Source organism: Schistocerca gregaria, chromosome 8 (assembly GCF_023897955.1).
Source record: "Schistocerca gregaria isolate iqSchGreg1 chromosome 8, iqSchGreg1.2, whole genome shotgun sequence".
Lineage (NCBI taxonomy): Eukaryota > Metazoa > Arthropoda > Insecta > Orthoptera > Acrididae > Schistocerca > Schistocerca gregaria.
The window spans coordinates 436,182,633-436,206,143 of NC_064927.1; the positions used below are offsets into that span (position 1 = coordinate 436,182,633).

At 42.9% G+C, this 23,511-nt stretch overlaps 1 protein-coding gene across 42 annotated transcripts in view; it reads right to left on the bottom strand.

The window, feature by feature from the left end:
• LOC126283988 (eukaryotic translation initiation factor 4E transporter) overlaps positions 1-23,511 on the bottom strand; it is a 246,923-nt gene that overhangs the window by 160,644 nt on the left and 62,768 nt on the right. For 24 of the 42 annotated variants that reach the window (XM_049982498.1, XM_049982522.1, XM_049982523.1 and 21 more), the window contains exons 2-5: positions 14,142-14,242; positions 13,992-14,065; positions 13,799-13,904; positions 11,461-11,621 (exon numbers count right to left, since the gene is read on the bottom strand). In XM_049982498.1, the coding sequence (XP_049838455.1) occupies positions 11,461-11,621; positions 13,799-13,904; positions 13,992-14,065; positions 14,142-14,242 (442 nt within the window). Of the gene's footprint in view, positions 1-11,460; positions 11,622-13,798; positions 13,905-13,991; positions 14,066-14,141; positions 14,243-20,740; positions 21,128-23,511 lie in introns of all 42 variants that reach the window. The other 18 variants (XM_049982519.1, XM_049982503.1, XM_049982486.1 and 15 more) reach the window with 1 other exon arrangement.

The window sequence follows — 23,511 nt, forward strand, 5'->3', positions numbered from 1 at the left end:
TTAAACCTACTCCTGCATTGCCCCTATTTGATTTTGTATTTCAAACCCTGTATTCACCTGACCTAAAGTCTTGTTCCTCCTGCCACCGAACTTCGCTAATTCCCACTATAACTTTAACCTATCCATTTGCCTTTTTAAATTCTCTAACCTACCTGCCACACCAAGTAACAAACCAAAACATCTAAAGCAATGGGGAACGTAATCCTGGCACAATTTTAATTAATGTATGAACCATCTCTGGCAAGGGTATCAGGTAAGAGTGTGGAATGAATTATTTTTCCTTCCCCAGGATGACTGTGAAGTTGTTATTGAGGAAGATCTGATAATTTACGTATTAATGAAGTGGAACCATATTTGACTTCCACCTGAACTTTAATTTCCTTTCGAAGTTTATCGTTTGTTTCCTGTACCGAGTGTTCAATGTACATATTGAATAAAATGGGGATAGGTTATAACCCTTTCTTCATTCACTTCTCAACTAATGCTCCCCTTTCATGTGCTTCAACTCATAACCATGAAGCAATCAAGTGTGATAGACTTAAGTACGATACTGAGACAACTGGAGCTGCCTGTTTTAAGTATAGGGGTTGCTCGTGTAAAAAAATTTAGAAGTCATGGCAGTGCAGTAGTAGCAAAAAACCATTATTAGAAGGGTTTTTGGTCAGAATAGGAAAATCTCATCCATAAGAAAGAACAGAACCGAAGGCAGACTGGAGATTAATGCAGTATAAACTTTTTTTTTTTTTTAATTTTTGGCATGAAAAGTAACTAAGAAAGTTACTAATCTCTTCACAACATAGCTTCCTCAGAATTCTAGCAATACTATCAGGTATTGGGAATACATACATTACAGCTCAATGAATGTAGGCCTGTGATGATGAAACTTCGTGATGGTGCAACATTTTCAGAACAATGGCAGGTACTTTGGCTGATGACATCTGCATTCTGGCAGTTGAAAAATGTTCCACCTCATGATCAGTCTGCAAATGCATGCTGCACAGTTTCTTCACCCAAGGTAAGAAAGATGGCACTAGGTGCCTTATGAAAAAACAACGATGACGCAAAATTTAATAGCCTGAACAAGCAGCATATGACTAACACAGAATTAGCTGGGATATTATCACCCCTCCCCCCCCCCTCCCCCATAATAGCTCCCTGGAATACTTTGTTGCAACAATCTCCCTTAATATCTTCAAATTATTTCTGTAGTATGCTCTTATTGTGTCTGCCCATGTACGTTTGAATATACAGTATACCATCCCAGTCCCAAAAACTTCTATGCATCACCTTGCTCAATGACAATTAACACTACAAACAATGGAAAATTCGGACAGTGACTAACAAAGGTTGAGACCAGGAGGGTTACAGGAGCGTAGGATGTATTGCAGGGAAAGTTCCCACCTGCACAATTCAGAAAAGCTGGTGGCAAGGATCCATTTGGCACAGGCTGTGAAGCAGTCACCGAGATGAGGGGTATCACGTTTGGCAGCGTGTTCAGCTACAGGGTGATCCACTTGTTTTTTGGCCACAGTTTGTCGGCATTCATGTGGAGAGACAGCTTATTGGTTGTCATGCCTACATAGAATGCAGCACAATGGTTGCAACTTAGCTTGTAGATCACATGACTAGTTTCACAGGTAACCCTGCCTTTAATGTGATAGGTAATGTTAGTGACCTGACTGGAGTAGTTGGTGGTAGGAAGATGCATGGGACAGGTCTTGCATCTATGTCTATTACAGGGGTATGAGCAATGAGGTAAGGGATTGGGAGCAGGAGTTGTGTAAGGATCGTCAAGTATATTGTGTAGGTTCGGTGGACGGCGGAATACCACAGGAGAAGGGGTGGGAAGGATAGTGGGTAGGACATTTCTCATTTCAGGGCACGATGTGAGGTAATCAAAACCCTGGTGGAGAATATAATTCAGTTGCTCCAGTCCCAGATTGTACTGAGTTATGAGGTGAATGCTCCTCTGTGGCTGGACTGTGAGACTTTGGGAGGTGGTGGGAGACTGGAAAGATAAGGTACGGGAGATTTGTTTTTGTACAAGGATGGGAGGATAATTACTGTCGGTGGAGGCTTCAGTGAGACCCTCAGCATATTTAGAGAGGGACTGCTCGTCACTGCAGATGCGACGACCACAGGTGGCTAGGCTGTACAGAAGAGACTTCTTGGTATGAAACGCGTGGCAGCTCACCAAGTGGTGGTATTATTGGAGGTTAGTAGGTTTAATATGGACGGAGGTACTGATGTAGCTAACTCTGAGGCGGAGGTCAACATCTAGGAAGGTTGCTTGTTGGGCCGAGTAGGACCAGGTGAAGCAAATGGGGGAGAAATAGTTGAGATTCTGGAGGAATGTGAATAAGGTGTCCTCACCTTCAATCCAGCACTAGACAGCCATCATTTCATTGCCATATTCAGTCTTAATTTTTTTATTTTCATTTTTATTTCTCTCCTTTCTGCTACTTACCCCCTCCCCCCTCCGCACCTTCTCTCCTACCCTCCGTCTCTCCGTCTAAACTGCAACACTTCACTGTAGGCCACTCCCACCATACTATCACCCCTCCACCCCGCCGATCTAGCCTCCTCCTTACCCCCACCCAGCCACCACTCCCGTCATGCAATGGTGCTGCTGCTCACAGTGTAGTTTCAGCTCTCAGACTGCAGATCTGCAGATGTGTGTGCTAGTTGTGATTGAGTGAGTGTGTATATATATATATATATATATATATATATATATATATATATATATATATATATATCTGTGTGTGTGTGTGTGTGAGTGTGTGTGAGAGAGTGAGTGTATGCTGCTGACAAAGGCCTTAATGGCCAAAAGCTGTGATGGTGTGAATCTTTTTATTGTGCCTGTCGCGACTCAGCACCTCCACTATATGGTGAGTAGCAACTTTCCTTCTCTCGTATTGTTACAGATTTTAGTTTTAGTAAATCCATGCTTGCACTCCTTGCTTTGCTTTTTTGTCTCATGTCTTGTTTTTAGATCACAAAAACAACTGGGGTCATACGCTCCATGTCAAAACTGCAGAACGTGAAGACAAAGGGAGGAATTAAAAAGGACTACACATCAATCACAACCAACAGAAGTGAAGACAGCTAAAAACAGGGACGTTGAGAAAGGTCTATGAAATACATCAGAGAGAAACAGGAGTCCAGAACTAAAAATTAAGTGGCCTTCGCCATCTTGCTAAGACGGATAAAAAGTAAAATGCGGTCGACAGCCTGTGCATTGCTTGCTAGAATGGCTGATAACTCGGATGGCAAACACAAATGGGAATTTAAGTGGTTAAGAAAGGGCATTCCACCAGGAAATGCCGGATAGTCAGAAGCTGAGTGCAATGTGCACGAAGTTGTAAGGAGCACCACTTAATAAACAGTGATGGCTAAGGTGACAGTGCCCAATAAGCAACTTAATTAAAATGATGATCTCACGGCAAGAGGTCGTCCAAACTGCTAGGAGAGGCTTAATAACCCAGTGCTTGTTTCCATGAAGGGAGAACCAGTGATGATGCCAAAGTGGCACCACCTGCTGCCGGACGGCAACACAGATCACTGGAGAGAATGTAAGTACTAACAGCTGAGATACAGGGACTGCAACCTTGGCAGCAGCCTCGTTTCCTGTCAGACCAACGTGACCATGAACCCACTCAAACATAACAGTGACTCCATCAACGGTGAGGAAGTGACAGCTTTTCTGGACCCACTGTACTAAGGGATGGACACTGTACAGCACACACAGGCTTTGAAGGGCCTGACATGTCAGTGATACAGCATTTGTCCATGGTTATTAGGTGGCTTAAAGATTCATTTGGAGTGGTCCAATCAGCTGCAACATTTCCACTGTTGCCTCAATTCAGCAGGCCTTCTAAATAGGAGCAATCAGTCACAGTCCCCTGCAGGCTGCAACCTTAGTCATTTGATCTTGGCAGTTTCAAGAGCTATCTTACCTGTTGTAAATTTAATGAATCAACTAATTTTTAGTTTCAGTACACTGCTTCAGAAAATGTGTTTGAGGAGAGTGTTCCGAGGAACACCAATGTCATTTGCTACACCACATAGGAAACTAATGTCTCCTACTTTTAATAAGATCACTTGTTCCACATTGAGATCTTCACCTCTTATTTCTGTTTCAATGAATAAGTGATCACTATGCCGTTTTAAATGTTTTTTTGTGAATTTGCAGTTCCTCTTAGTACGAAGTTCAACAGCACCTACATACTTTGTAACACTTTGCTTTGTGAAGGGAAACACCATTACTTAGATCTTTATATAGCTTCTGATGCTCCTGTGCTGAGCCACATTTGAGTTGGAATTTTAATAGCGAACATGTCGCACCTATGTCCATGGAGAAGACTTTAAAAATGTCTGCTGCTATGAACTGAGCTGCAGCTCAGAAAAAAGTCGAGTTTTAAGCTTTTATTTATGCTACTCAGTGTTGCCAATGACTTACTGCTTGCCTCCCTAGTTACCTTTCTATTTCTTTGCACAATACCAAAAATTGCTCCAAATAGATACTTACCCATTAGAACAGCCACATGTTAAGCATCACAATTTAGCTATTATTAAGATGAGCCAAATCAAATGGTGCTCACTAGGCATTAATACTAGTGTTGCAGATGGTACCTAAAGAAGGCCTTACCATACAAATCAATATACAACATAGCTTCATGTACAATACTGCAACAAGAGCATGATGTGTGAACACTGTAGTTAGGGTTTTATGCCTCTTTGACTAACATTAAGTTTTGATTATCAACAGCCTGTACCATTACAACTGAACAACACTATCACACAGCCCAGTTTACATAAATGTCAATTACATCAGAAGCTATCACACTACCAATATTTTCTTTTTTTTTTGTGAATTACTTTCTGTATTGAAATCTTAATTTTCGCAATATTATCCTTGTTCATTTTTCATATCTAGCCACGAATTTTAAGTATTTCTATATCTTAGAGTGTCACAACATCTTTAATTTATTATGATTAGCGTAGGGGTTGGGGACAGTGAAGTGCTGCTTGTGGGAGAGTACGGGGGTGAGGTGGAGAGAAGGTAGGGCAGTTAGGTGCAATTTGAAGGTTAGAGGGGGAGGGGTGTAGCAAAAAGGAGGGAAGTAGAAAGACTGAGGGTGCCTAGGTTGAATAGAGGGCTGTGTAATACCAGAATGGGAACTGGGAAGGGGCTACATGGGTAAGAAAAATTACTGATGAAGGTTGAGGCCAGATGGGTTACGGGAACAATGGATGTATTGCATAGAGAGTTACCACAGGCACAATTTTCAGAGAACCTGGCATTGGTCAGAAGGATCCAGATGGCACAGGCTGTGAAGCAATCACTGAAATGTCATGTTGGGCAGCATGTTTAACAACGGAGTGTTCCAGCTGTTTCTTGGCCACAATTTGTTGGTGGCCATTACGCAGCTTGACAGCTTGTTTAAAGTGTCTTCAGATTTGCTGCCAGATACTAAAATCAACTCTGTTCAATATTTCAGCGATCCACCTGCTCACCATCTTCAGAAGAATGCTGCTTCTGCTGCTGAGGCCCGTTGAGAACTGATGCCAACACTGCAAATTGACGTCCTATATAGGCCTCTGTACTGTACACAGTGGATGCACTGCCCATCACAGTTGCTGCCCTCCAACCCTGGGCAGGTGGTGCCACCCTTAGAAGAACACTGGCAGCAACAATATATCGCACTCTGAAATGATTTTCAAACACACTGATGGTTGCACCGAAGAACATTCTGTTTTGCTGTGGGATAGTACAGTGTTCCACATCTTGCTGAGAGGAAACATACTGTCTATTAATCAAATTATCCACCAACGTAATTTCGAGTGGAATTTTTAAGGAAAATGGGTACTTGGAGAAGCAGATTTGTCGGGCTATGGTGTATGGACAATCACTGGAGGTGCATGAAGGGAAGCATACATTGATGGCCTTTATTCCTTATGCTGGGGGCATACTGTTTATGACAGGAAGAATTTTAAGGAGTTTTAACATTAAGAGTGTGTTTCATCCACCTTCCAAGGTGAGGGCACTACTCAGCTCTGTGAAAGATTATCTGTGGTCAACAAGCCTGGTGTATACAATGTTCTGTGTCCATGTGAGAACGCTTAAATCAGCTATTCGATGACTTTAACAGTTCATTATAGGCGCATGGAACATTGCTATCATATGAGGCTACAACAGCCAGAACAATCGGCAGTAGCAGAATACTGCTTAAGCAAGGGACAAAGTATGAAATTTGAGAAAACTGATGGTTGCCAACACTTCCAAAAACTGGGACTGTTGATAAAGGGCAATTGCAATTAGGTTGGCAGATAATTTAATTAACAGACACAATGGATTTCTTTTTAGCAAGATGTGGAACACTGTACTGTCCCACATCAAAACTTTATGTTCTTCAGTGCAGTCAGTCCGAGTGTTCGAAAGTCGTCTGAGTGCAATATATTGTTGCCGCCGGTGTTCTAAGGGTGGCACCACATGCCCAGTCTTTCAGAGCAGCAACAGTGACGGACAGTGTACGTGCCATGTACAATACAGAGGCCTATCTAGGATGTCAACTTGCAGCTTTGGCACTCAGTACTCAGAGGGACTTGGCAGCAGAAGCAGTTTCTCCTGAAAACTGCTAACTTCGGTGCACAATTTGGGGTAGTCTTAACACTGGTGGACAATCTAATTCAGTTCCTCCAGTCCTGGATGGTACAGAGTAACGAGGAGAAAGCTGCTCTGTGGCTAGACAGTGGGACTTCGGGAGGTGGTAGGTGACTGGAAAGATAAGGCACAGGAGATCTGTTTTTGTACAAGGTTGGGAGGGTAATTATGGTCTGTGCAGGCCTCACTAAGACCCTCTTTAGATTTCAAGAGGGACTGCTCCTTGCTTCAGATTTGACAGCCACGGGCGCTAGGCTGTATCAAAGGGACTTCCTGGTATCAATAGTTTATATGGACAGAGGTACTGATGTAGCCCTCTATGAGGTGGAGGTCAACATTGACAAAGGTGTCTTTTGGTTTGAGTAGGACTAGGTGAAGAGAATGGAGGCAAAGATGTTGAGGTTCTGAAGGAATGTGGATATAGTGTCCTCACCCTCGAACCAGGTCACAAAGATGTCATCAGTGAATCTGAACCAGGTGAGGGGGTTTGGGAAGGATTCCTCGAGATGTCCCATGTTGGCATAAGAAGGTGCCATGTGGACAGCCACTGCTGAACCCCGGATTTGTTTGTATGTAATACCTTCAAAGGAGAGCTAATTGTGGGTGAAGATATAGTTGGTCATGGTGACTAGTAAAGAGATCGTTGGTCTGAAATCTATGGGGCAATGGGAAAGGCAGTGTTCATGGGCATTAGGAATGTTAGCGTAAAGGGAGGTGGCATGAATAGTGACAGCAGGGTACCATGTGGTAAAGGAACAGGAACTGCAGAGAGTTGGCGGAGGAAATGGTATCTTTTATATAGGATGGTAGGTTGTGGGTAATAGGCTAAAGATGTTGGTCTAAGAGCAGAGTGTCTCATGGGGCACAGTCAGTCACAATAGTGCATCCTGGGTAGTTGGATTTATGGAATTTAAGACGCATGTAGAAGGAAGGAGCATGGGGAGTGGCAGGGTTTGTAGGTAGATGAATTTGACAGCTGGCAGAGTTCTTCTGTCAGGTAATCCTTGTGGTTCAAAACAGTGGTTGAGCCTTTGTAAGCAACTAGGATTTTAAGTTTAGGTTCAGTTTTTAGATTGTGGTTCTTTCTGAGGATATAAAGTTAGTACGCATATTGAGGAATTTGGGAAATGATAGTGAGGTGAGGTTGGAGTTAAGACATTCTGGAAAGTTAACAAGTGGTGATATGGGGGCAGTGGGGTTGGATCACAGTGGCTTGAGGAGTGAACTGAGCCAGGCAGCATTTTTACTTTCACTATCAGTGTACTCCCTCAGATTCCATTTTGTTTTCCCTCACTTCATCCTTTGTGATTTTTACAATGTGTTTTGGTGATTTTTGCCATTTTTAAACATTCTGTGTTATTTAAATATTTTGTGTTTTTAAACACCACCATGGATACTTGCTTCATCAGTGTCAATACAGAAAATTTTCCTTGTTCCTCGGTGGAACCCAGTCCCATATACTGTACCTGCATTGTTGTTGGTTCATGGAATCTCCAAAATGTCCTTACCATCAAATTACCCCTCTGGTTGCCACCTTTCCTTCCAGTGACCAATCTGTTCAGATTATGCCAATCTATAACCCTCACCAACAGTCCCACAAAACCATAGCAATCACGCCCAAACCACCTCGCAACACCTTCTCTCCATCCACAAATTCTCCTGTTATGCAATCCAAAATTCCTGGATCCCATAACACACACACACTTTTGACCTCCAGGAACTACAGCAGCATGTACAATGCCACCTCAAAACCTCTCCATCCTGTTCACTTCCAACTCTCACCTTGGACTACCACCATTATCCTCCACCTTCCTTTACAATCTATGACTCTGCCCCTTGGTCACTCATAGCTGACAAACCCTGTCTCGCAGACTTACCCCGCCATCTCATCTCGCAGAAACCAAAACCTAAACAGACTCAACACACGGTCATGATTCCTCCAAAAGCCTTACCCGTGTAGAAGTATCATTCCTTTCAAAGGCCTCACATTTTGCCCCACTCCCAAAATCCACCATGCAGGACTTAATAAAAATCTTTTCTGCTTCTCCTGCTCCTACAGTGAAAAACTTAACCACCAACCTTACTACTCACACCGTACCCAAAGCCAATGCTGAACCCTGCCTCACTCTTCATTCCTCCAGTCAACAGTGATCTGCCCCACTACCGCCAAGTCACTCCCCATGAACTTTGCAGAATTTCTTAACCTAGCCTCAACATCATTCCCCAAATCCCAAACACTCATTCTAAGCTTACATCTGTAGAGAGAACCATAATCCACCATCTAAAAATTGATCCCAAACTTATAACCCTATCTGCTGACACGGGCTCCATCACTGTTCTGAACCACAAGGATTACCTATCAGAAGGACTCTGCCAGCTGTCAAATTCATCCACCTACAAACACTGCCAGTGAGCCCATTACAGAAATCCAGTCTCTCCTCAAATACTTAAGGCTATCTCAGAACCTCTCCCTGGAGTCCACACTCCCATCAGCCTTACTACTGCCCACACTCCTACCTTCTAAATGCTTCCTGAACTCCATAAACCCAAACATCCAGAAAGCACCTTTGTGGCTCGTTACTGTGCCCCCTGAGAGACACTGCTCTCTTAGACCAACATCTTTAGCCTATTACTCACCCTCCTATATAAAACATACCAACCATTTCCTCCACCGACTCCACAGTTCCTGTCCCTTTACCATATGGTGCCCTACTTGTCACTATTGGTGCCACCGCCCTTTATACTAACATCCCTAATGCCCATGGCATTATCGCTATTTAACACTACCTTTCCCTACACCCCACAAATCCCAAACTGACAACCTCCTTCCTAGTCACCATGACCAACTATATATTCACCCACAATTACTTCTCCTTTGAAGTTCTTACCTACCTACAAACAAACAAATCTGGGATACAGCTATGGGCATCCACACGGTACCATCCTATGCCAACTCATTCATGGGCCATCTAGAGGAATCCTTCCTAAACATCCAGAATCCCAAACCCTATCACCTAGTCCAGATTCACTAATGTGACATCTGTGACCTGGATCGAGGGTGATGACACCATATACACATTCCTCCACAACTTCAGTACCTTCTCCTCCATTCATTTTACCTAGTCCTCCTCAAACCAACAAGACACCACTTCAAAGCGGGCAACATCAGTACCTCTATCCGTATCAAACCTACCAACCACTAGAAATACCTCCATTTCAACAGCTGCACCCATTCCTTACCAAGTACCACCTTCCATACAGCCTAGATACCTGTGGCTGTCAAATCTGTACCAACGAGCAGTCCCTCAAAATATACAGAGGATCTCGCTGAGGCCTGCACAGACAGTAATTACCCTCCCAATCTTGTACAAAATTATATCTGTGCTGTATCATTCCAGTCACCCACTACCTCCCAAAGTCTCACCATCTAGCCACAGTGAAGTATTCCCCTGGTTACTCCGAAAAACCCAGGACTGGAACAACTAAAGCACATGCTCAGCCTAAGTCTCTACATCATCTCGCCATGCCCACAAATGATGAATGTTTTACCAACTACCACTTCCACCCCTCCCACAGTGGTATTCTGCTGGCAACTGAACCTACGCAATATCATTGTCCATACCTACACAACTTTGCTCCCAACCTCTTGCCTGATGGCTCATATCCCTGTAATAGACCTAGACACAAGACCTGTCCTATACAACCTCCCAGCACCATCTACTCCATTCCTGTCACAAACATCACTTATTCCTCAAAGCCAGGGCTACCTTTGAAACCAGTCATGTGATCTACCAGCTAGGCTGCAACCACTGATGCATTATACGTGGGCACAACAACCAACAAGCTGGGTGTCTGCGTGAATGGCTACCAACAAACTGTTGCTGAGAAAGAGCTGGACCAGGACTACCGTATTGCTGAGTATGCTACCCAACAAGACATTCTCGATTTCAGTGACTGCTTCACAGCCTCTGTCCTCTGGTTTGTTCCCCAACACCAGCTTTTCTGAATTACACAGGTGGAAATTCTCCCTACAATAAACCCTACATTCCCATAACTCTCCTGGCCTCAACCTTTGTCAGTCATTTTCCTTACCAATCTCACCACTTCCCTGTTCCCATTCCAGGACTACACAGCCCTCTATTTCGCCAATGCACCCTCTGTCTTCTCTTCTTTTCCACGAACCCCCCCCCCCCCCCCGACCCAGCTACACCTAGCTGCCCTACATCTCTCCATCTCATTCCTGTATGCTCCCACAGCAGCACTTTACCATCTCCTACCCCTAACCTGCTGTTCCTCCCCACCTTACCAGCCTTCTCCTTACCCTCACCACCCAGCTACCTCTCCCACCACGTGTTGCTGCTCACAGTCTGGTTTCAGCCACCAGAGACTGATTGGCACGTGCTATCTGACAAAGCCCTGGTTGGCCGGAAGCTCACTTTCTGACAGTCTTGTTGTGTGCATATGCAACTCTCCTCATAATACTGTTACATTCTGGCATGGATTTTCCATTGTTTAAACACTTATGTAGGTAGCTTTTTATACGAAACCCAGTAGAGAAAGTTAATTCGTCCCCACAACAATCTGGAATTTACAAGAGGATTTTTGGTTATCTTAATGGCACACAGTTCAAACTAGTAGACAGACACTATACGGTATGTTGTTATCTCCAAATAGCAGAAAGAACGTAAGAGCAACTACTGTTTTGCTACTTGAACTTTCAACTGATTTATGTTTTGATGTACCACAATTAACAGAAGTCTTGCCTGGAAACAATTAATAGAATTTTCACAAACCTTTCACGCTCTGACTTATTTGTAGGGCTTTCAGATCGACGGCCAAGGGTTTGTTGAGCTGGTGCAACATAGCACCCCGAGTTAAAACTACGGCGCTGAGGACTTAGAATAATACCGTCTTGCTCTTTCCGAATTCGTTCCCTTGGATCACCAGATCTACGCTGTAAGGGAGAAACAGAAACATGAGAAATATGTATACTTCACAGAATATTTACATTATTTACTTGAGAAATCTTAATATACTAAGGTTTGGAGAGAAAAAAATAGACAGTAACCCGTAGGAATTATGGGAGCCATTCGCACTAATAATTATTATTCCACTGAACTGACTGCTTTCTTCAACCAAATTTAAGAAACATATTCCTTGTCCGTTACATCACAAGAAGAAACATTGAAGACCACATTTCTGTAAGGCACACTACTTGATATTGCTTTAATTACTGACCTGTTCATAGTACCTAAGAACATTTCTATTCACATAAATAATTGAAATTTGTATGAAGTATATACAATTTAGTTCAGGTACGCAGTCTATTCATAATTAAGAAGTTAAATGAATAAAGATTTACTATGTATTAACTATTCCAAAGCCATGAATCCATTTCTTTGGAAGGTAACTGCTCTCTACCTTAAGGAATCCTTGGGTAACACCCAAGATAATTTACGAAATGAGAAAATAAAACAAAGCCTTAAATGAAGGAAGCTAAAGGGAATACAGACCTATAAAGAAGCCGAGTTTGAATGAAAGAGAAAAACTGCAAAGTAGGAATTACTAGATGAGACACTGGAAGCTGTTAAGCATGCATGACTAAGGGGAACATGCACTGCCTATAGAAAAATGAAAGCAGTCTTTGGAGGAAAGTAAATATGAGCAGTGGAAAAATACAAATGAAAGAAAACTGAAGTGAGAGGAAGATCTTCATAAGAGAAATTAAGAGTGGTGTGCAAAAAATTTATTAGAAGTTTCCCATCTGTGGAAAAAGTAGATAGTGTTATACTAATTGACAAGTTGTACAACACTAAAGATTCATTATGTTCCTACAGGTTACTAGTGTACAGAATCCCAAAAACCTGAACTACTGTTACAATCATCAGCTATAAACTTATCACTTCCTTACACAGTTCAGCTAAAACAAATCTAATGAAACTAAATTCAAATAATCACACAATTTGTTCTCTTATATGAATTAGTTTTTACTCATCTCTTTTCCTCATTAAGAAAATATGAAAATTTCAAGTAATGTCACACACAATCTTATCCTATCTCAAAACTTTCAGAACAGTGACAAGTTGTGGTCACATTGCACATTTGTTTCCACCTGCTTTCTCTAAGTTTTTACATTCCTCTTTTAGGTTTCACTTCTAGATATACTGACACCACACGCAAATCTATTTAAACTGCTTTTCAGAAGCACTGTTTTTCAAACCAGATATCTCACTGTCTTACTATTTGCACTGAGAAAAACTGACAAGCCACTTGGTAGAGCTTACATATTATTTTTTGTTTTACATCAAAGCTATCTGCCATCATATTTTGCATAAGTCGTAAAAAAAAATTCTCCTGTATATTTGTTGTATCGGGTATGGATATTTCGATTAGTTGTGTTGATTTCTTCTTTTTATTGGTGAGTATGATGCCAGGTTTGTTATGTGTTGTTTTATCTGTTATAATGGATCTGTTCCAGTATAATTTGTATTCATCATTCTCCAGTACATTTTGTGGTGCATACTTGTATGTGGGAACATGTTTTATTAGTTTATGTTGTATGGCAAGTTGTTCTTGTATTATTTTTGGTACATTGTCATGTCTTCTGGGGTATTTTGTATTTGCTAGTGTGGTACATGCACGTTGTTGTTGTTGGTTGTTAACTATTATTACAGCAAATTTATGCACTGAAATAATTTTTTCACACGAGTTACGAAAATTATCAACTGTTTCCTCTTATTTGCAATTATGCAATTTGTTTTTATGTCATGAACATAGTGGTATGGTATTATTAAAGTAAGAATTGCTTAATAAAACAATCATTAAAATGTTGGTTGAGCAAAGTGTTTCACAATGCAGTCAAAATGGAGTCTGAATGCCCTTGCTTTCATTTTCTCTCATCGTTCACCCAGACAGTTAGTGGTGAGGTATGGCAGACTGCGGACCTATTTCTTTAAATTTCCAATCTGGTATCTGTGGGACTACCAAATTACTGAACATATTTTGACCAAATTTGTAGTTGCACTGATGTATACATTCACTTGTTATCCTAGTGTCAACATATATGGATATTAAAATACCTATTTTTAGAGAGGTAATGGAAAACTAACTCTTTTCTAAAAGATGAAGTACCTTTTGAGTATCTGCAGGATCTCCTCTTATACCTCTGTCATCCGGAGGTGTTTCAGATCGCTTCCTCTCTAGGTGCCAAAGCACTGGGTCCCACACACCACGAGCACTACAAAATTTTGATACAGAAATGAAACCAACAGACATGTGAAGATAACACCATGAAACATTTTTCTATATTTTATCTGCCACTTACTTGTTAAACGCAGGGTCTAAGCATTCAGGTCTTACTTTTGCTAAAGGACTCCGGCTAAATTCAATAAGTTGTTCCTGAAAAGTGAAAAACAAATTTAGTCATTATTTTCAACCAATTACTTACAAGAAATGACTCAAGAATCTCACTCACCCTGCTGTACTGCAACTGTGGTAAAGATCCTTTTCTAGAACTTGTTACTACCTCCACTGTAGTATCAGATTCACTGTAGGACATTGTCATTATATCATCACCTGGTGAAGGAAAGAAGACTAATTATAATTTGTGGAAAATCTCTGAAAAAAACAGTGGTATAAAAGGTAGGGGGGAGGGGGGGAGGAGGAGGAGGAGGAGGAGGAGGAGAACAGTCAGGGCACACATGCTGCTGAAACTAAGGCACTGACCAGAAAAAATATGTATATTCCAAGGATAATTTCCTTAAAACTCTAGTTACCTGTCTCAAGACACAAAGGGTTATTGGTTAGTTGGTTTAAAAGAGGGAGGGGGGGGGGGGGGGGGGTAAGGGACAAAACTACAAGGTCACTGGTCCCTTGTTCCTAATGAAACAATGCCACAAGTAGGAGAATAAACTAGACGAGACGTATAACAAAATGGAAAGGAAGGAAAAACCACAAGAAACAAGTAAAGGCAATGAACACAAAGGAACAAAAGAGGACAACAAAACAACCGAGAGACACTAGAAACAGAAGAGAGTAAAACAAAGCTGGTTACAGAGGCTGGCCGACCACGAGAATAGAAAGGAAAGCCAGCCACTCTGCAACACATTAAATCCTCCAGCCTAAAAGCACTAGGGTGGAGGACACAGAGGGACAGAGGACATGCGCTAAAACTTAGATCAAATGATAAAACCCATCCTCACGAATAAAACTTAAAACTAAATCATCCGATGAGGCATTGTCAGATAAAATTAGCGGCAAAGAGTCTGGTAACCTAAGCTTTCTTCACTGGACAGTCAAAGTGGGACAGTGCACCAGAATATGCACCACTGTTAACTGGGTGATGCACCGACACTGAGGCAGGTCTTCATGGTGCAAGAGAACCGTGGGTCGCCCAAGCGGGACCAATGCGGAGCCAGCAGAGGCCTACTGATTCCCTGCGACTAGCCCACATGGAAGACATACACATTCGTAGTCTCCTTAATGACACACAGTTTGTTGTGCATACTGTTATGCCAGTCTGTCTCCCAAAACCGAGAAACACTGTTGCGTAATCAGAACCCAGGTCAGGTTTAGAGATGTACATCTCCAGAAGCAGTTTCCGTGTAGCCTGTCGGCAAGTTCATTGCCTGGGATGCTGACATGTCCTGGGGTCCACAAAAACACCACCATACGATGGTAGTTAGATGGACGCCACCGAAGGATAGTGAGGGTAGTACTGGTCAATAGCTTGTAGGTTGCTCAAGGAGTCAGTACACAGACGAAACTGACTCCTCGGGGCATGAACGGGTATACTGAAGTGCAGAAGATATGGCCACCAGCTCTGCAGTGACTACACTGCACCCATCGGGCAAGGAATGCCATTTAATATGGCCTCTGTGGACAAAGCCAAAGCCAACATTACCATCAACCATCGAGTCATCAGAGTAAACCACTTCCGAGCCCTGGAATACTTCAAGAACCGAAAGGAAGTGACAGCGGAGAGCCACAGGGTTACCGGAGTCCTTAGGGCCACGTGAAAGGTCCAAGCGAACCATCAGCCTACAGATACACCATGGAGGTGTACGTGAATGGACCTCAAGGAGAGGTGGTGAAGAAAAGGACTCCAATTCAGACAGAAGCGATCGCACGTGAGCCGCAAGCATCAGCCCTGACCAAGGCAGTCTATGCAGGAGGTGAACCACTGATTGTGAAAAGGAGGCAGTAATTAGGATGTTCAGGAGAGCTATGAATTTGTGCAATGTAACTGACGAGTAGTTGTGCACGTATGATTTTCAATGGAGGGACTCCAGCCTCCACTAGTATGCTGGTCACCGGACTCATCCTAAAAGCTCCTGTCGCTAGTCAAACTCCATAATGATACAATGGGATGAGCAAATGTAATGCTGAGTGTGCCACCAAACCATAAATCACACTCTCATAGTCAAGGTGGGATTGAACAAGGGCTCTGTAGAGCTGCAACAGTGTTGAGTGATCTGCACCCCAGTTGGTGTTGCTCAGGCAGCAGAGGGCACTGAGGTGCTGCCAACACTTCTGTTTAAGATGACAAAGGTGAGGAAGCCAAGTCAAACAAGCACCGAAAACCAGACTTAAGAATCGATATGCCTCCTCTACAGTGAGTGGATTGTCATTGAGGTAAAGTGCTGGTTCCGGACTCAATACGGAGTCCTGCGGGACCCCATTCTCCTGGATATGGATGGAACTATGGGAAGCACCAACTTGGACACTGAAAATGCGGAGCGACAAAGTACTGGATAAATATCTGGAGGAGGCCCCAGAGACCCCACTCATACAATGTGGCGATGATATGATGTCGCCAGGTCGTGTCTTACACTTTTCGTAAATCAAAGAAGATGTCAACCAGGTGTTGACGTCTGGAAAAGGCTGTTATGATCGCAGACTAACAACACAAGATGATCAGTGGTAGAGCGACCCTGGCTGAAGCCGCCCCGACATGGGGCCAGTAGGCCTCGTGACTCCAGGACCCAACCCAACTTCCTACACACCATACGTTCCAGCAGCTTACAAAGAATGTTTGTGAGGCTGATTGGCTGATAACTATCCACGTCAAGTGGGTTTTTAAGGCATTTGAGCACTGGAATGATGGTGCTCTCCCACCCCTGTGATCTGCGGTTGAAGATGAAGAGGATATGTCACTTGTAGTCAGATGCGAGATCTTGAATCATCTGGCTGTGGATCCCATCAGGCCCAGGAGCTGTGTTGGAGCAATGTGCAAAGGCACTGAGGAGCTTCCACTCTGCAAATGGGGTGTTATAGGATTCACTGTGACGTCTAGTGAATAAGAGGACTTCCCCTTCCAGCCGCCGTTTGAGAGTGCGAAAGGCTGGGGAGTAATTCTCTGTCACAGAGGCTCGAGCAAAAAGTTCAGCAAAGTGCTCCGCACTCGCATATGCGTTGGTAAAAAACACACCACCATTTATGATAACACCAGGAACACCTGTTGGGGTCTGGTAGCCGAAAAGACGTTTGATCTTTGCCCAGACTTGGGAAGGTGACGTATGGAACCTAATGGTCGAGATGTATCTCGACCAAAACTCCTGCTTCCGTCGTTTGGTAAGTTGGCGAACGTGGGCACGGAGCCATTTAAAGGCTATAAGATGCTGCAGGGAAGGGTGCTGCTTATGCCACGGTACAGCTTGCCGAAGCTCCTTAATTGCTTCAGCAGCTTCCAGCAGCTTCCAGCAGCTTCCAGCAGCTTCCAGCAACTACCAAGGGACTGCCTTATGCCAGAGGCACCCTGAAGAGAGAAAGTTATCCAGTCGGCCCATCTGGGCAACCGCCCATCGGCCTGAGGCCGGGGAAGTGACAGGAAGAGGGGGAAAACTACTACACAGGTGGTGATGTGCTCTCCAGTGGATAGATGGGAGAAGTCCTGGACTGTAAATTGATAAAACAATGGCCGGGTAACTATCATGAGCCACACTGAAATGTGTGGTGGCCCAGTATTTAAGAGGCACAGGTTGAACAGACAGGAAAGTTTCAATATCTCTGCCTTGGCCAGTAAACACGGTGCCACCCCCCGTGTACTCCATGATTTTCCATTCTTTCTGGAGAATCTTACAGTCTGGCGAGCAAGGCGAACAGTGCTCTACACAGTTGACACAGATGGGAGGCAGGGCACATGGAGTATTGGGATGTGATGGGCATCTGCAATCCTGACATGTGATGCTGGAAGTATAGCCAGACGACATATGGCCTAACTTCCAGCAAGCAAAGCACTGGATCAGGGGAGGGATACGGGGCTTTACATCGCAGCAGTAGATCACCTTGACCTTCTCAGGCAATGTGTCATCCCTGAAGGCACCAGTGGCAACCCGATTATCTCTCAGAACCCCCGATGGACACACCGAACTAAATGTGCACCTCGCTGCTCTAAATTGGCGCACAGCTCATCGTCAGACTGCAAAAGAAGGTCCCTGTGAAATATGATACCCTGGACAATATTTAAGCTCTTATGGGACGTGATGGTTACAGAACATCCCCCAGCTTGTCACAAGTGAGTAAAGCCTGTGACTGGGCAGAGGATGCTGTTTTGATCAAGACTGACCCAGATCGCATTTTGGGCAAGCCCTTCACCTCCCCAAACTTGTCCTCTAAATGCTCAACAAAAAACAAACAAGGTACTGGGGCGAGTAAGGCCCACTTCCATCCTTAGCCTGACACTCCTCCTATGGTGTGGCCAGTGTGGGGAACGATTTCAGGTCGTAGTTCTGTGTGTTGAATTGAGCTCATGTATGCTTAGAGACTACTGGTGTTTCACAACCAGCAAGAGATGATTGACTACCCTTCATCGCATGTGATCCCTGTGTGGTCAAGGGGCTACAACCAACAGGATACATGTCAGCCCCACCTCAACAGATTGGCTACCGTGCTGGAAACCAGGTGCAAAGAACTGCATGGTCATAGTCGACGCAGAGAGTGACGCTACATAGTGCATGGGGAAACCGCACTCAGTAAGGTGTCCTCGCTCAAGAGTTTGAGAATGAGCGGGACTTAAATGCGACAACGAGAAAATGAGCTACAGATCTCAATGCATGGTGGACACGATGCACCATGTAAGGCGCCCTCTCCCAATTGGCTCACTCTTCAGGAAAATTTTGAAGAATGGAGCTCTAACCCTACAGGGGACCATCATATAAAGGCCAAAACATGTGAAACTCCTTTTAGTCATCTCTTACGACAGGCAGGAATACCTCGGGCCTATTCTTACTCCCAGACCCCCAGGGGGCCCACAGAGGGTGAACACAATACAAAATCCAGAACGAAATTTTCACTCTGCAGCAGTGTGTGCTGATACGAACTTCCTGGGAGATTACAACTGTGTGCCGGAATGAGACGAACTCTTGGCCTTTGCCTTCTGTGGGCAAGTGCTCTACCATCTGAGGTAGAAGGTTCGCAGGAGAGCTTCTGTGAAGTTTGGAAGGTAGGAGACAAGGTAATGGCAGAAGTAAAACTGTGAGAATGGGGCTGAGAGCCGTGCTTGGATAGCTCAGTAGAGCACTTGCCTACGAAAGGCGAAGGTCCAGAGTTCGATCTCTGTCCGGCACACAGTTTTAATCTGCCAGGTAGTTTCGCAACGTAAAATATTTACTGGTTATTGTAAACTGTAAATGAATTTTAAAATGCTTGTTACTTGATTACATTTACTGTTCAACAATGATAGGAAGAATGTTACTTGAAGTTTGTCATTAAATACAAGTAGTTATTTTATTCATTAGGCACTGAATTCTTTTAATGGCTGAACAATAAATTTATAAATACCACTGTCTCTTGCCATGCATGTATGAAATTAGGACAGAGAGACTGAATTATTATTCTAATGACATATTAGTCATCTCTTACGACAGGCAGGAATACCTCGGGCCTATTCTTACTCCCAGACCCCTAGGGGGCCATACAAAATGACATACAAAATAATAATTTGAAACAAGAGTAACCATAAACACTGCAAATAACCTAGTTCAACACTAATACTACAATTTAAAATCCTCACTTGAAAATTAATTTTGCGATAAGTCTAACGCCGAGTATAAATTTCAACAATGTAAAATATTGTACATGTGCAAATGCTAGAAATATACCAAATGAAGAGCATGTTTCTTCAAAATACTATTCCGCTAAGAATGACACTTTCAAGAATTTTATTTGCATTGTAAGTTACTATGAAACAGAACCTATTACTATTGTGTACATTTAATTATGGACGTGAGTGGATGCAATTCACTGTTGCGATTCTTGGTGAGAGGTACCACGTGCTGCTTCCATTTTTCATATGCAATTTAAGATATACATAATAATCTCAAAAATAAACACAGAAAATACTCTATTATGTGACAGTTTTTCTGAATTTATGGTATTCGAGTTTTAGTTATTTATAATGAAAAGTGAATTTAAGGAGGCACTAAAACTGTTCTTAACTAAGCTGTACTGATTATTGTAAAGGCCTGACACACTGATTCCAGGTATGGTCTGAAAATTGGGCAGTTCATCATACCAACTTCCTGCTAAACTAAACTAGCCTACAGATGCTAGAGTTCTCTTTTTGACAGTTATTGAACCATGGTATATAGGCACAGCTGCAACAATGACACCACTTCTCTAGCTCTCCCAAATCTCGAGAAGCTTGCTGGTACACCTAGCTGAATTAGCACTCCAAGAGATTAATTTTTATAGCAATGCACACCTTGTGATAGTGTGAAGACAGTGTGGCTATACCCATTCTGCCCAAGGTTGTTTCCTTCAGCAGCATCACACAGCAGTAGGCGCAGGAGAGCTTCAGTAGAATTTAGCATTTAGGGAAGAGGTACAAATAGAACTCATGTTGTGAATTTATATCAAGTTTTGTCTGGCTGGCTGCCTCATAAGCTGCTTTGCTTCACGTGGAAAGTAGTCAACTACAAGGCTAACAGCATTTTCTATGGGTACAAAGTTTAATCAGCTGCGATCTCCCCTTCCCCACTGTACATACACAACAAGCATGTTCCCAAAAATCTTAAAATTACAACCACAGTTCAGTGAAGTTAATTTTTGAATGTGTGGGAGTTATTTACTCACTAAATGTAACCCTTCGCAGCCGCTGTGGGCGGGTGCGTGCTCGACGGCGGTACCCTTTTTGATTTGTGGGCAAGCCCGCAGCACCCATTGTCGCATTTGGGGACTGGGGAGAAGATGTGCGTGCTCTCCGTCGTCTCCTCCTCCTCCTCCGTGGCTGTTGCTGTTGCAACTGCTCGTCCTTTTCTGGAATGCCCGTAGGGCCAGTATCCGAGAAAGCAGCAGCGATAGTGCCACGCTGTTGGCGAGGTCGAGGACGCGATCTGGGTCTCGCTCTGCGAATTGACCCCGCACCACTGCCACCCCCTGTGGCTCCTATCCCTGTGCCTAGTGGCATTGTCATCACTACCACGCTAGCCATTGCCCTGCACAGCTAACACTGTATCACACCTGTGTGTTGCACCATCAGAATTAGATACCAAAAATGTGTTTCATATGCCTTACGTGCTTCTGAGATGTCAATGTCAATATTATCGAATAGTACACGATAAAGCCAATAAAATACACTATGGAAAAAATGATTAAGGTATGGGAAGCATTAAATTACTACAAAGTAAAACTGGAAAAACCACACAAACAAAAATGCGAATTTAGTACATGAAACCTTCATGTATGAGAGTGGATGTGTATCAGTTTTTCTGCTAAGCAATTACAGGGTCTGTCATGAAAGATGGCCAGGAGGGGTCCATGGATCATGCGGCGTGTTTGCCGATTGTCACTATGCTTAGTTCTCCGACACCAATACTTTGTACATGCCCTACATTGTGCGAATGTGTGTACGGGTGTTTTCTTTTGATTTTCTTTGTCAAGTTTAATTTGCTTCAAATATTGTTGCTAGACATCATTAGTGTAACTGCGTTGAGTCTGGGGCTCTCCCTGCCTGCAAGCTTGTGCGTCCAGTCGTCTGACAGCAACGCCGTGAACTTTTCTTCTATACTGTGTGTTCAGGTCTTTGTTTTGAGTTTGCTGCGGAGACGCCATTCAGTATGGCACACACGTAGGATCAACGAGTGTTTCATGTGTTTAACTGTGCAAAAACAGAATCTCATGTGGAATGTCTGCTTGAATTTATATGAAAATTTCCTGATGTGCATATTCACAATGATTCAACGATATGCAGATTAGTCAAGAAATTTCAAGAGTCTGGATCTGTGCTACACGAACAAAGGCCTGGAGAACCTACTGGTTTTACCGATAATAAATTAAGCAAGCTAGGGGAGGCCTTGGAAATAAGTCCAAAAAAATCTCTGTGCCACTTGAAACTTCATACTGGTATGTCAAGAGCATCTGCTCTCACAGCTGTGCACAAACAAATTGAAACCATACAAAATAGCTGTTGTACATCAACTGAGGAACTCTGATACTGTTGCTCAACATCGTTATTGCAACTAGCTTTTACAATCTGTGCATGATGGGAAAGGTGACACCGAGATACTTTTATTTCCACATCAGCATGGCCGCATTTGTCAGGGTATGTAAATTCCAAGATCAATCAATGTTGCAGCTCCAAAAATGAATTACATCAACAACCTCTGCATGATGTGAATACAGGAGCGTGGTGTGCAATTATTGGGCCAATCCTTTTCCACAAAACAATACTTTCTGATAGGTATGTGAACAATATCCTGCATTCTTTTCACCCACTACCACCTAACTGAAAGGTGTACAATTATCTGATTCAGGACAATGCAAGACCACACACCTGCCTATCATTCTATGAGAGCAATATGAAGTGTTTGGAAGACTGACCTCCATTCTCTAGATCTAAACCCCATGTCATTTTTACCTTTGAGGAATGTTAAAAACAAGGTATATGCCACCAATCCCCACATGCTTGAAGAGTTGGAAGACAGGGTTTGGCTGGTCATTTCCCAGAATTCGGCAGCTGAAATTCGTCTAGTGTTTGCTAGAATGTTTAGGAGATGTCAGGCTGCTCTCATCAAAGAAGAAATCATTTCGAGCACCTACTGTAAATAAAGGTAAGCTTAACTTAATAAGATGACAACATATTATTTATGCGAAAGTCGGAAGAAGTGATCACGCAGATGACGACTGGCAGATTAGATCTGAGAGTTGGGTGCAGCAGCAGCCAGCAGAGTGTCTTGCAAAACCCATGGACTGCTACTGGGCGTCTTTAGTGAGACATTCTGTACATATCAATTTCCTCCAAGAAGGTACCAAATCTTCATTATTTTATCAGTCAACCAGGAAAAATGAGAACTGGAATTTTAATGTACTTTTGAAATATCCTTACAAAGATGGCACCACTAAATTATGAAAATATGTTAAGTGAGGTCCACGGCTTACAGTCAGCAGAAAGTTTTTTTTAATCTTCAGCTACACTACAAACTTATTTTCTACAATGAATATTACACCCATTTTGAACAGCTATAGTAAACAGAAAATAGATCTTTTATTTTCATTTTCTAGGCAGTAGGAAGTCTACTTAATAGTGAAACATATTTGGCACAGAATAAAACAAGAGTAATAGCATGTAGTAAAGTTGAATCTGGTGATCTTGAAAGCATTAAGTTGGAGAACAAAACATTATTTGGATAACAAAAATAACATAATGGTAGATGTATAGAGGATAGAAAATGCAGAGGGCAACAGCAAAGAAATCTTTCCTGACAAACAGAAATATTACAACATGCAAATTTGAATACTTAACTGCTGGTCTGCATAGTAGCCTTATTCCAAAGTCAAACACCAAGGAGCAGCACAAACAAGAAAAAATTCAAAATTTTTGAAATGTGGTGTTACAGAAAAGCACT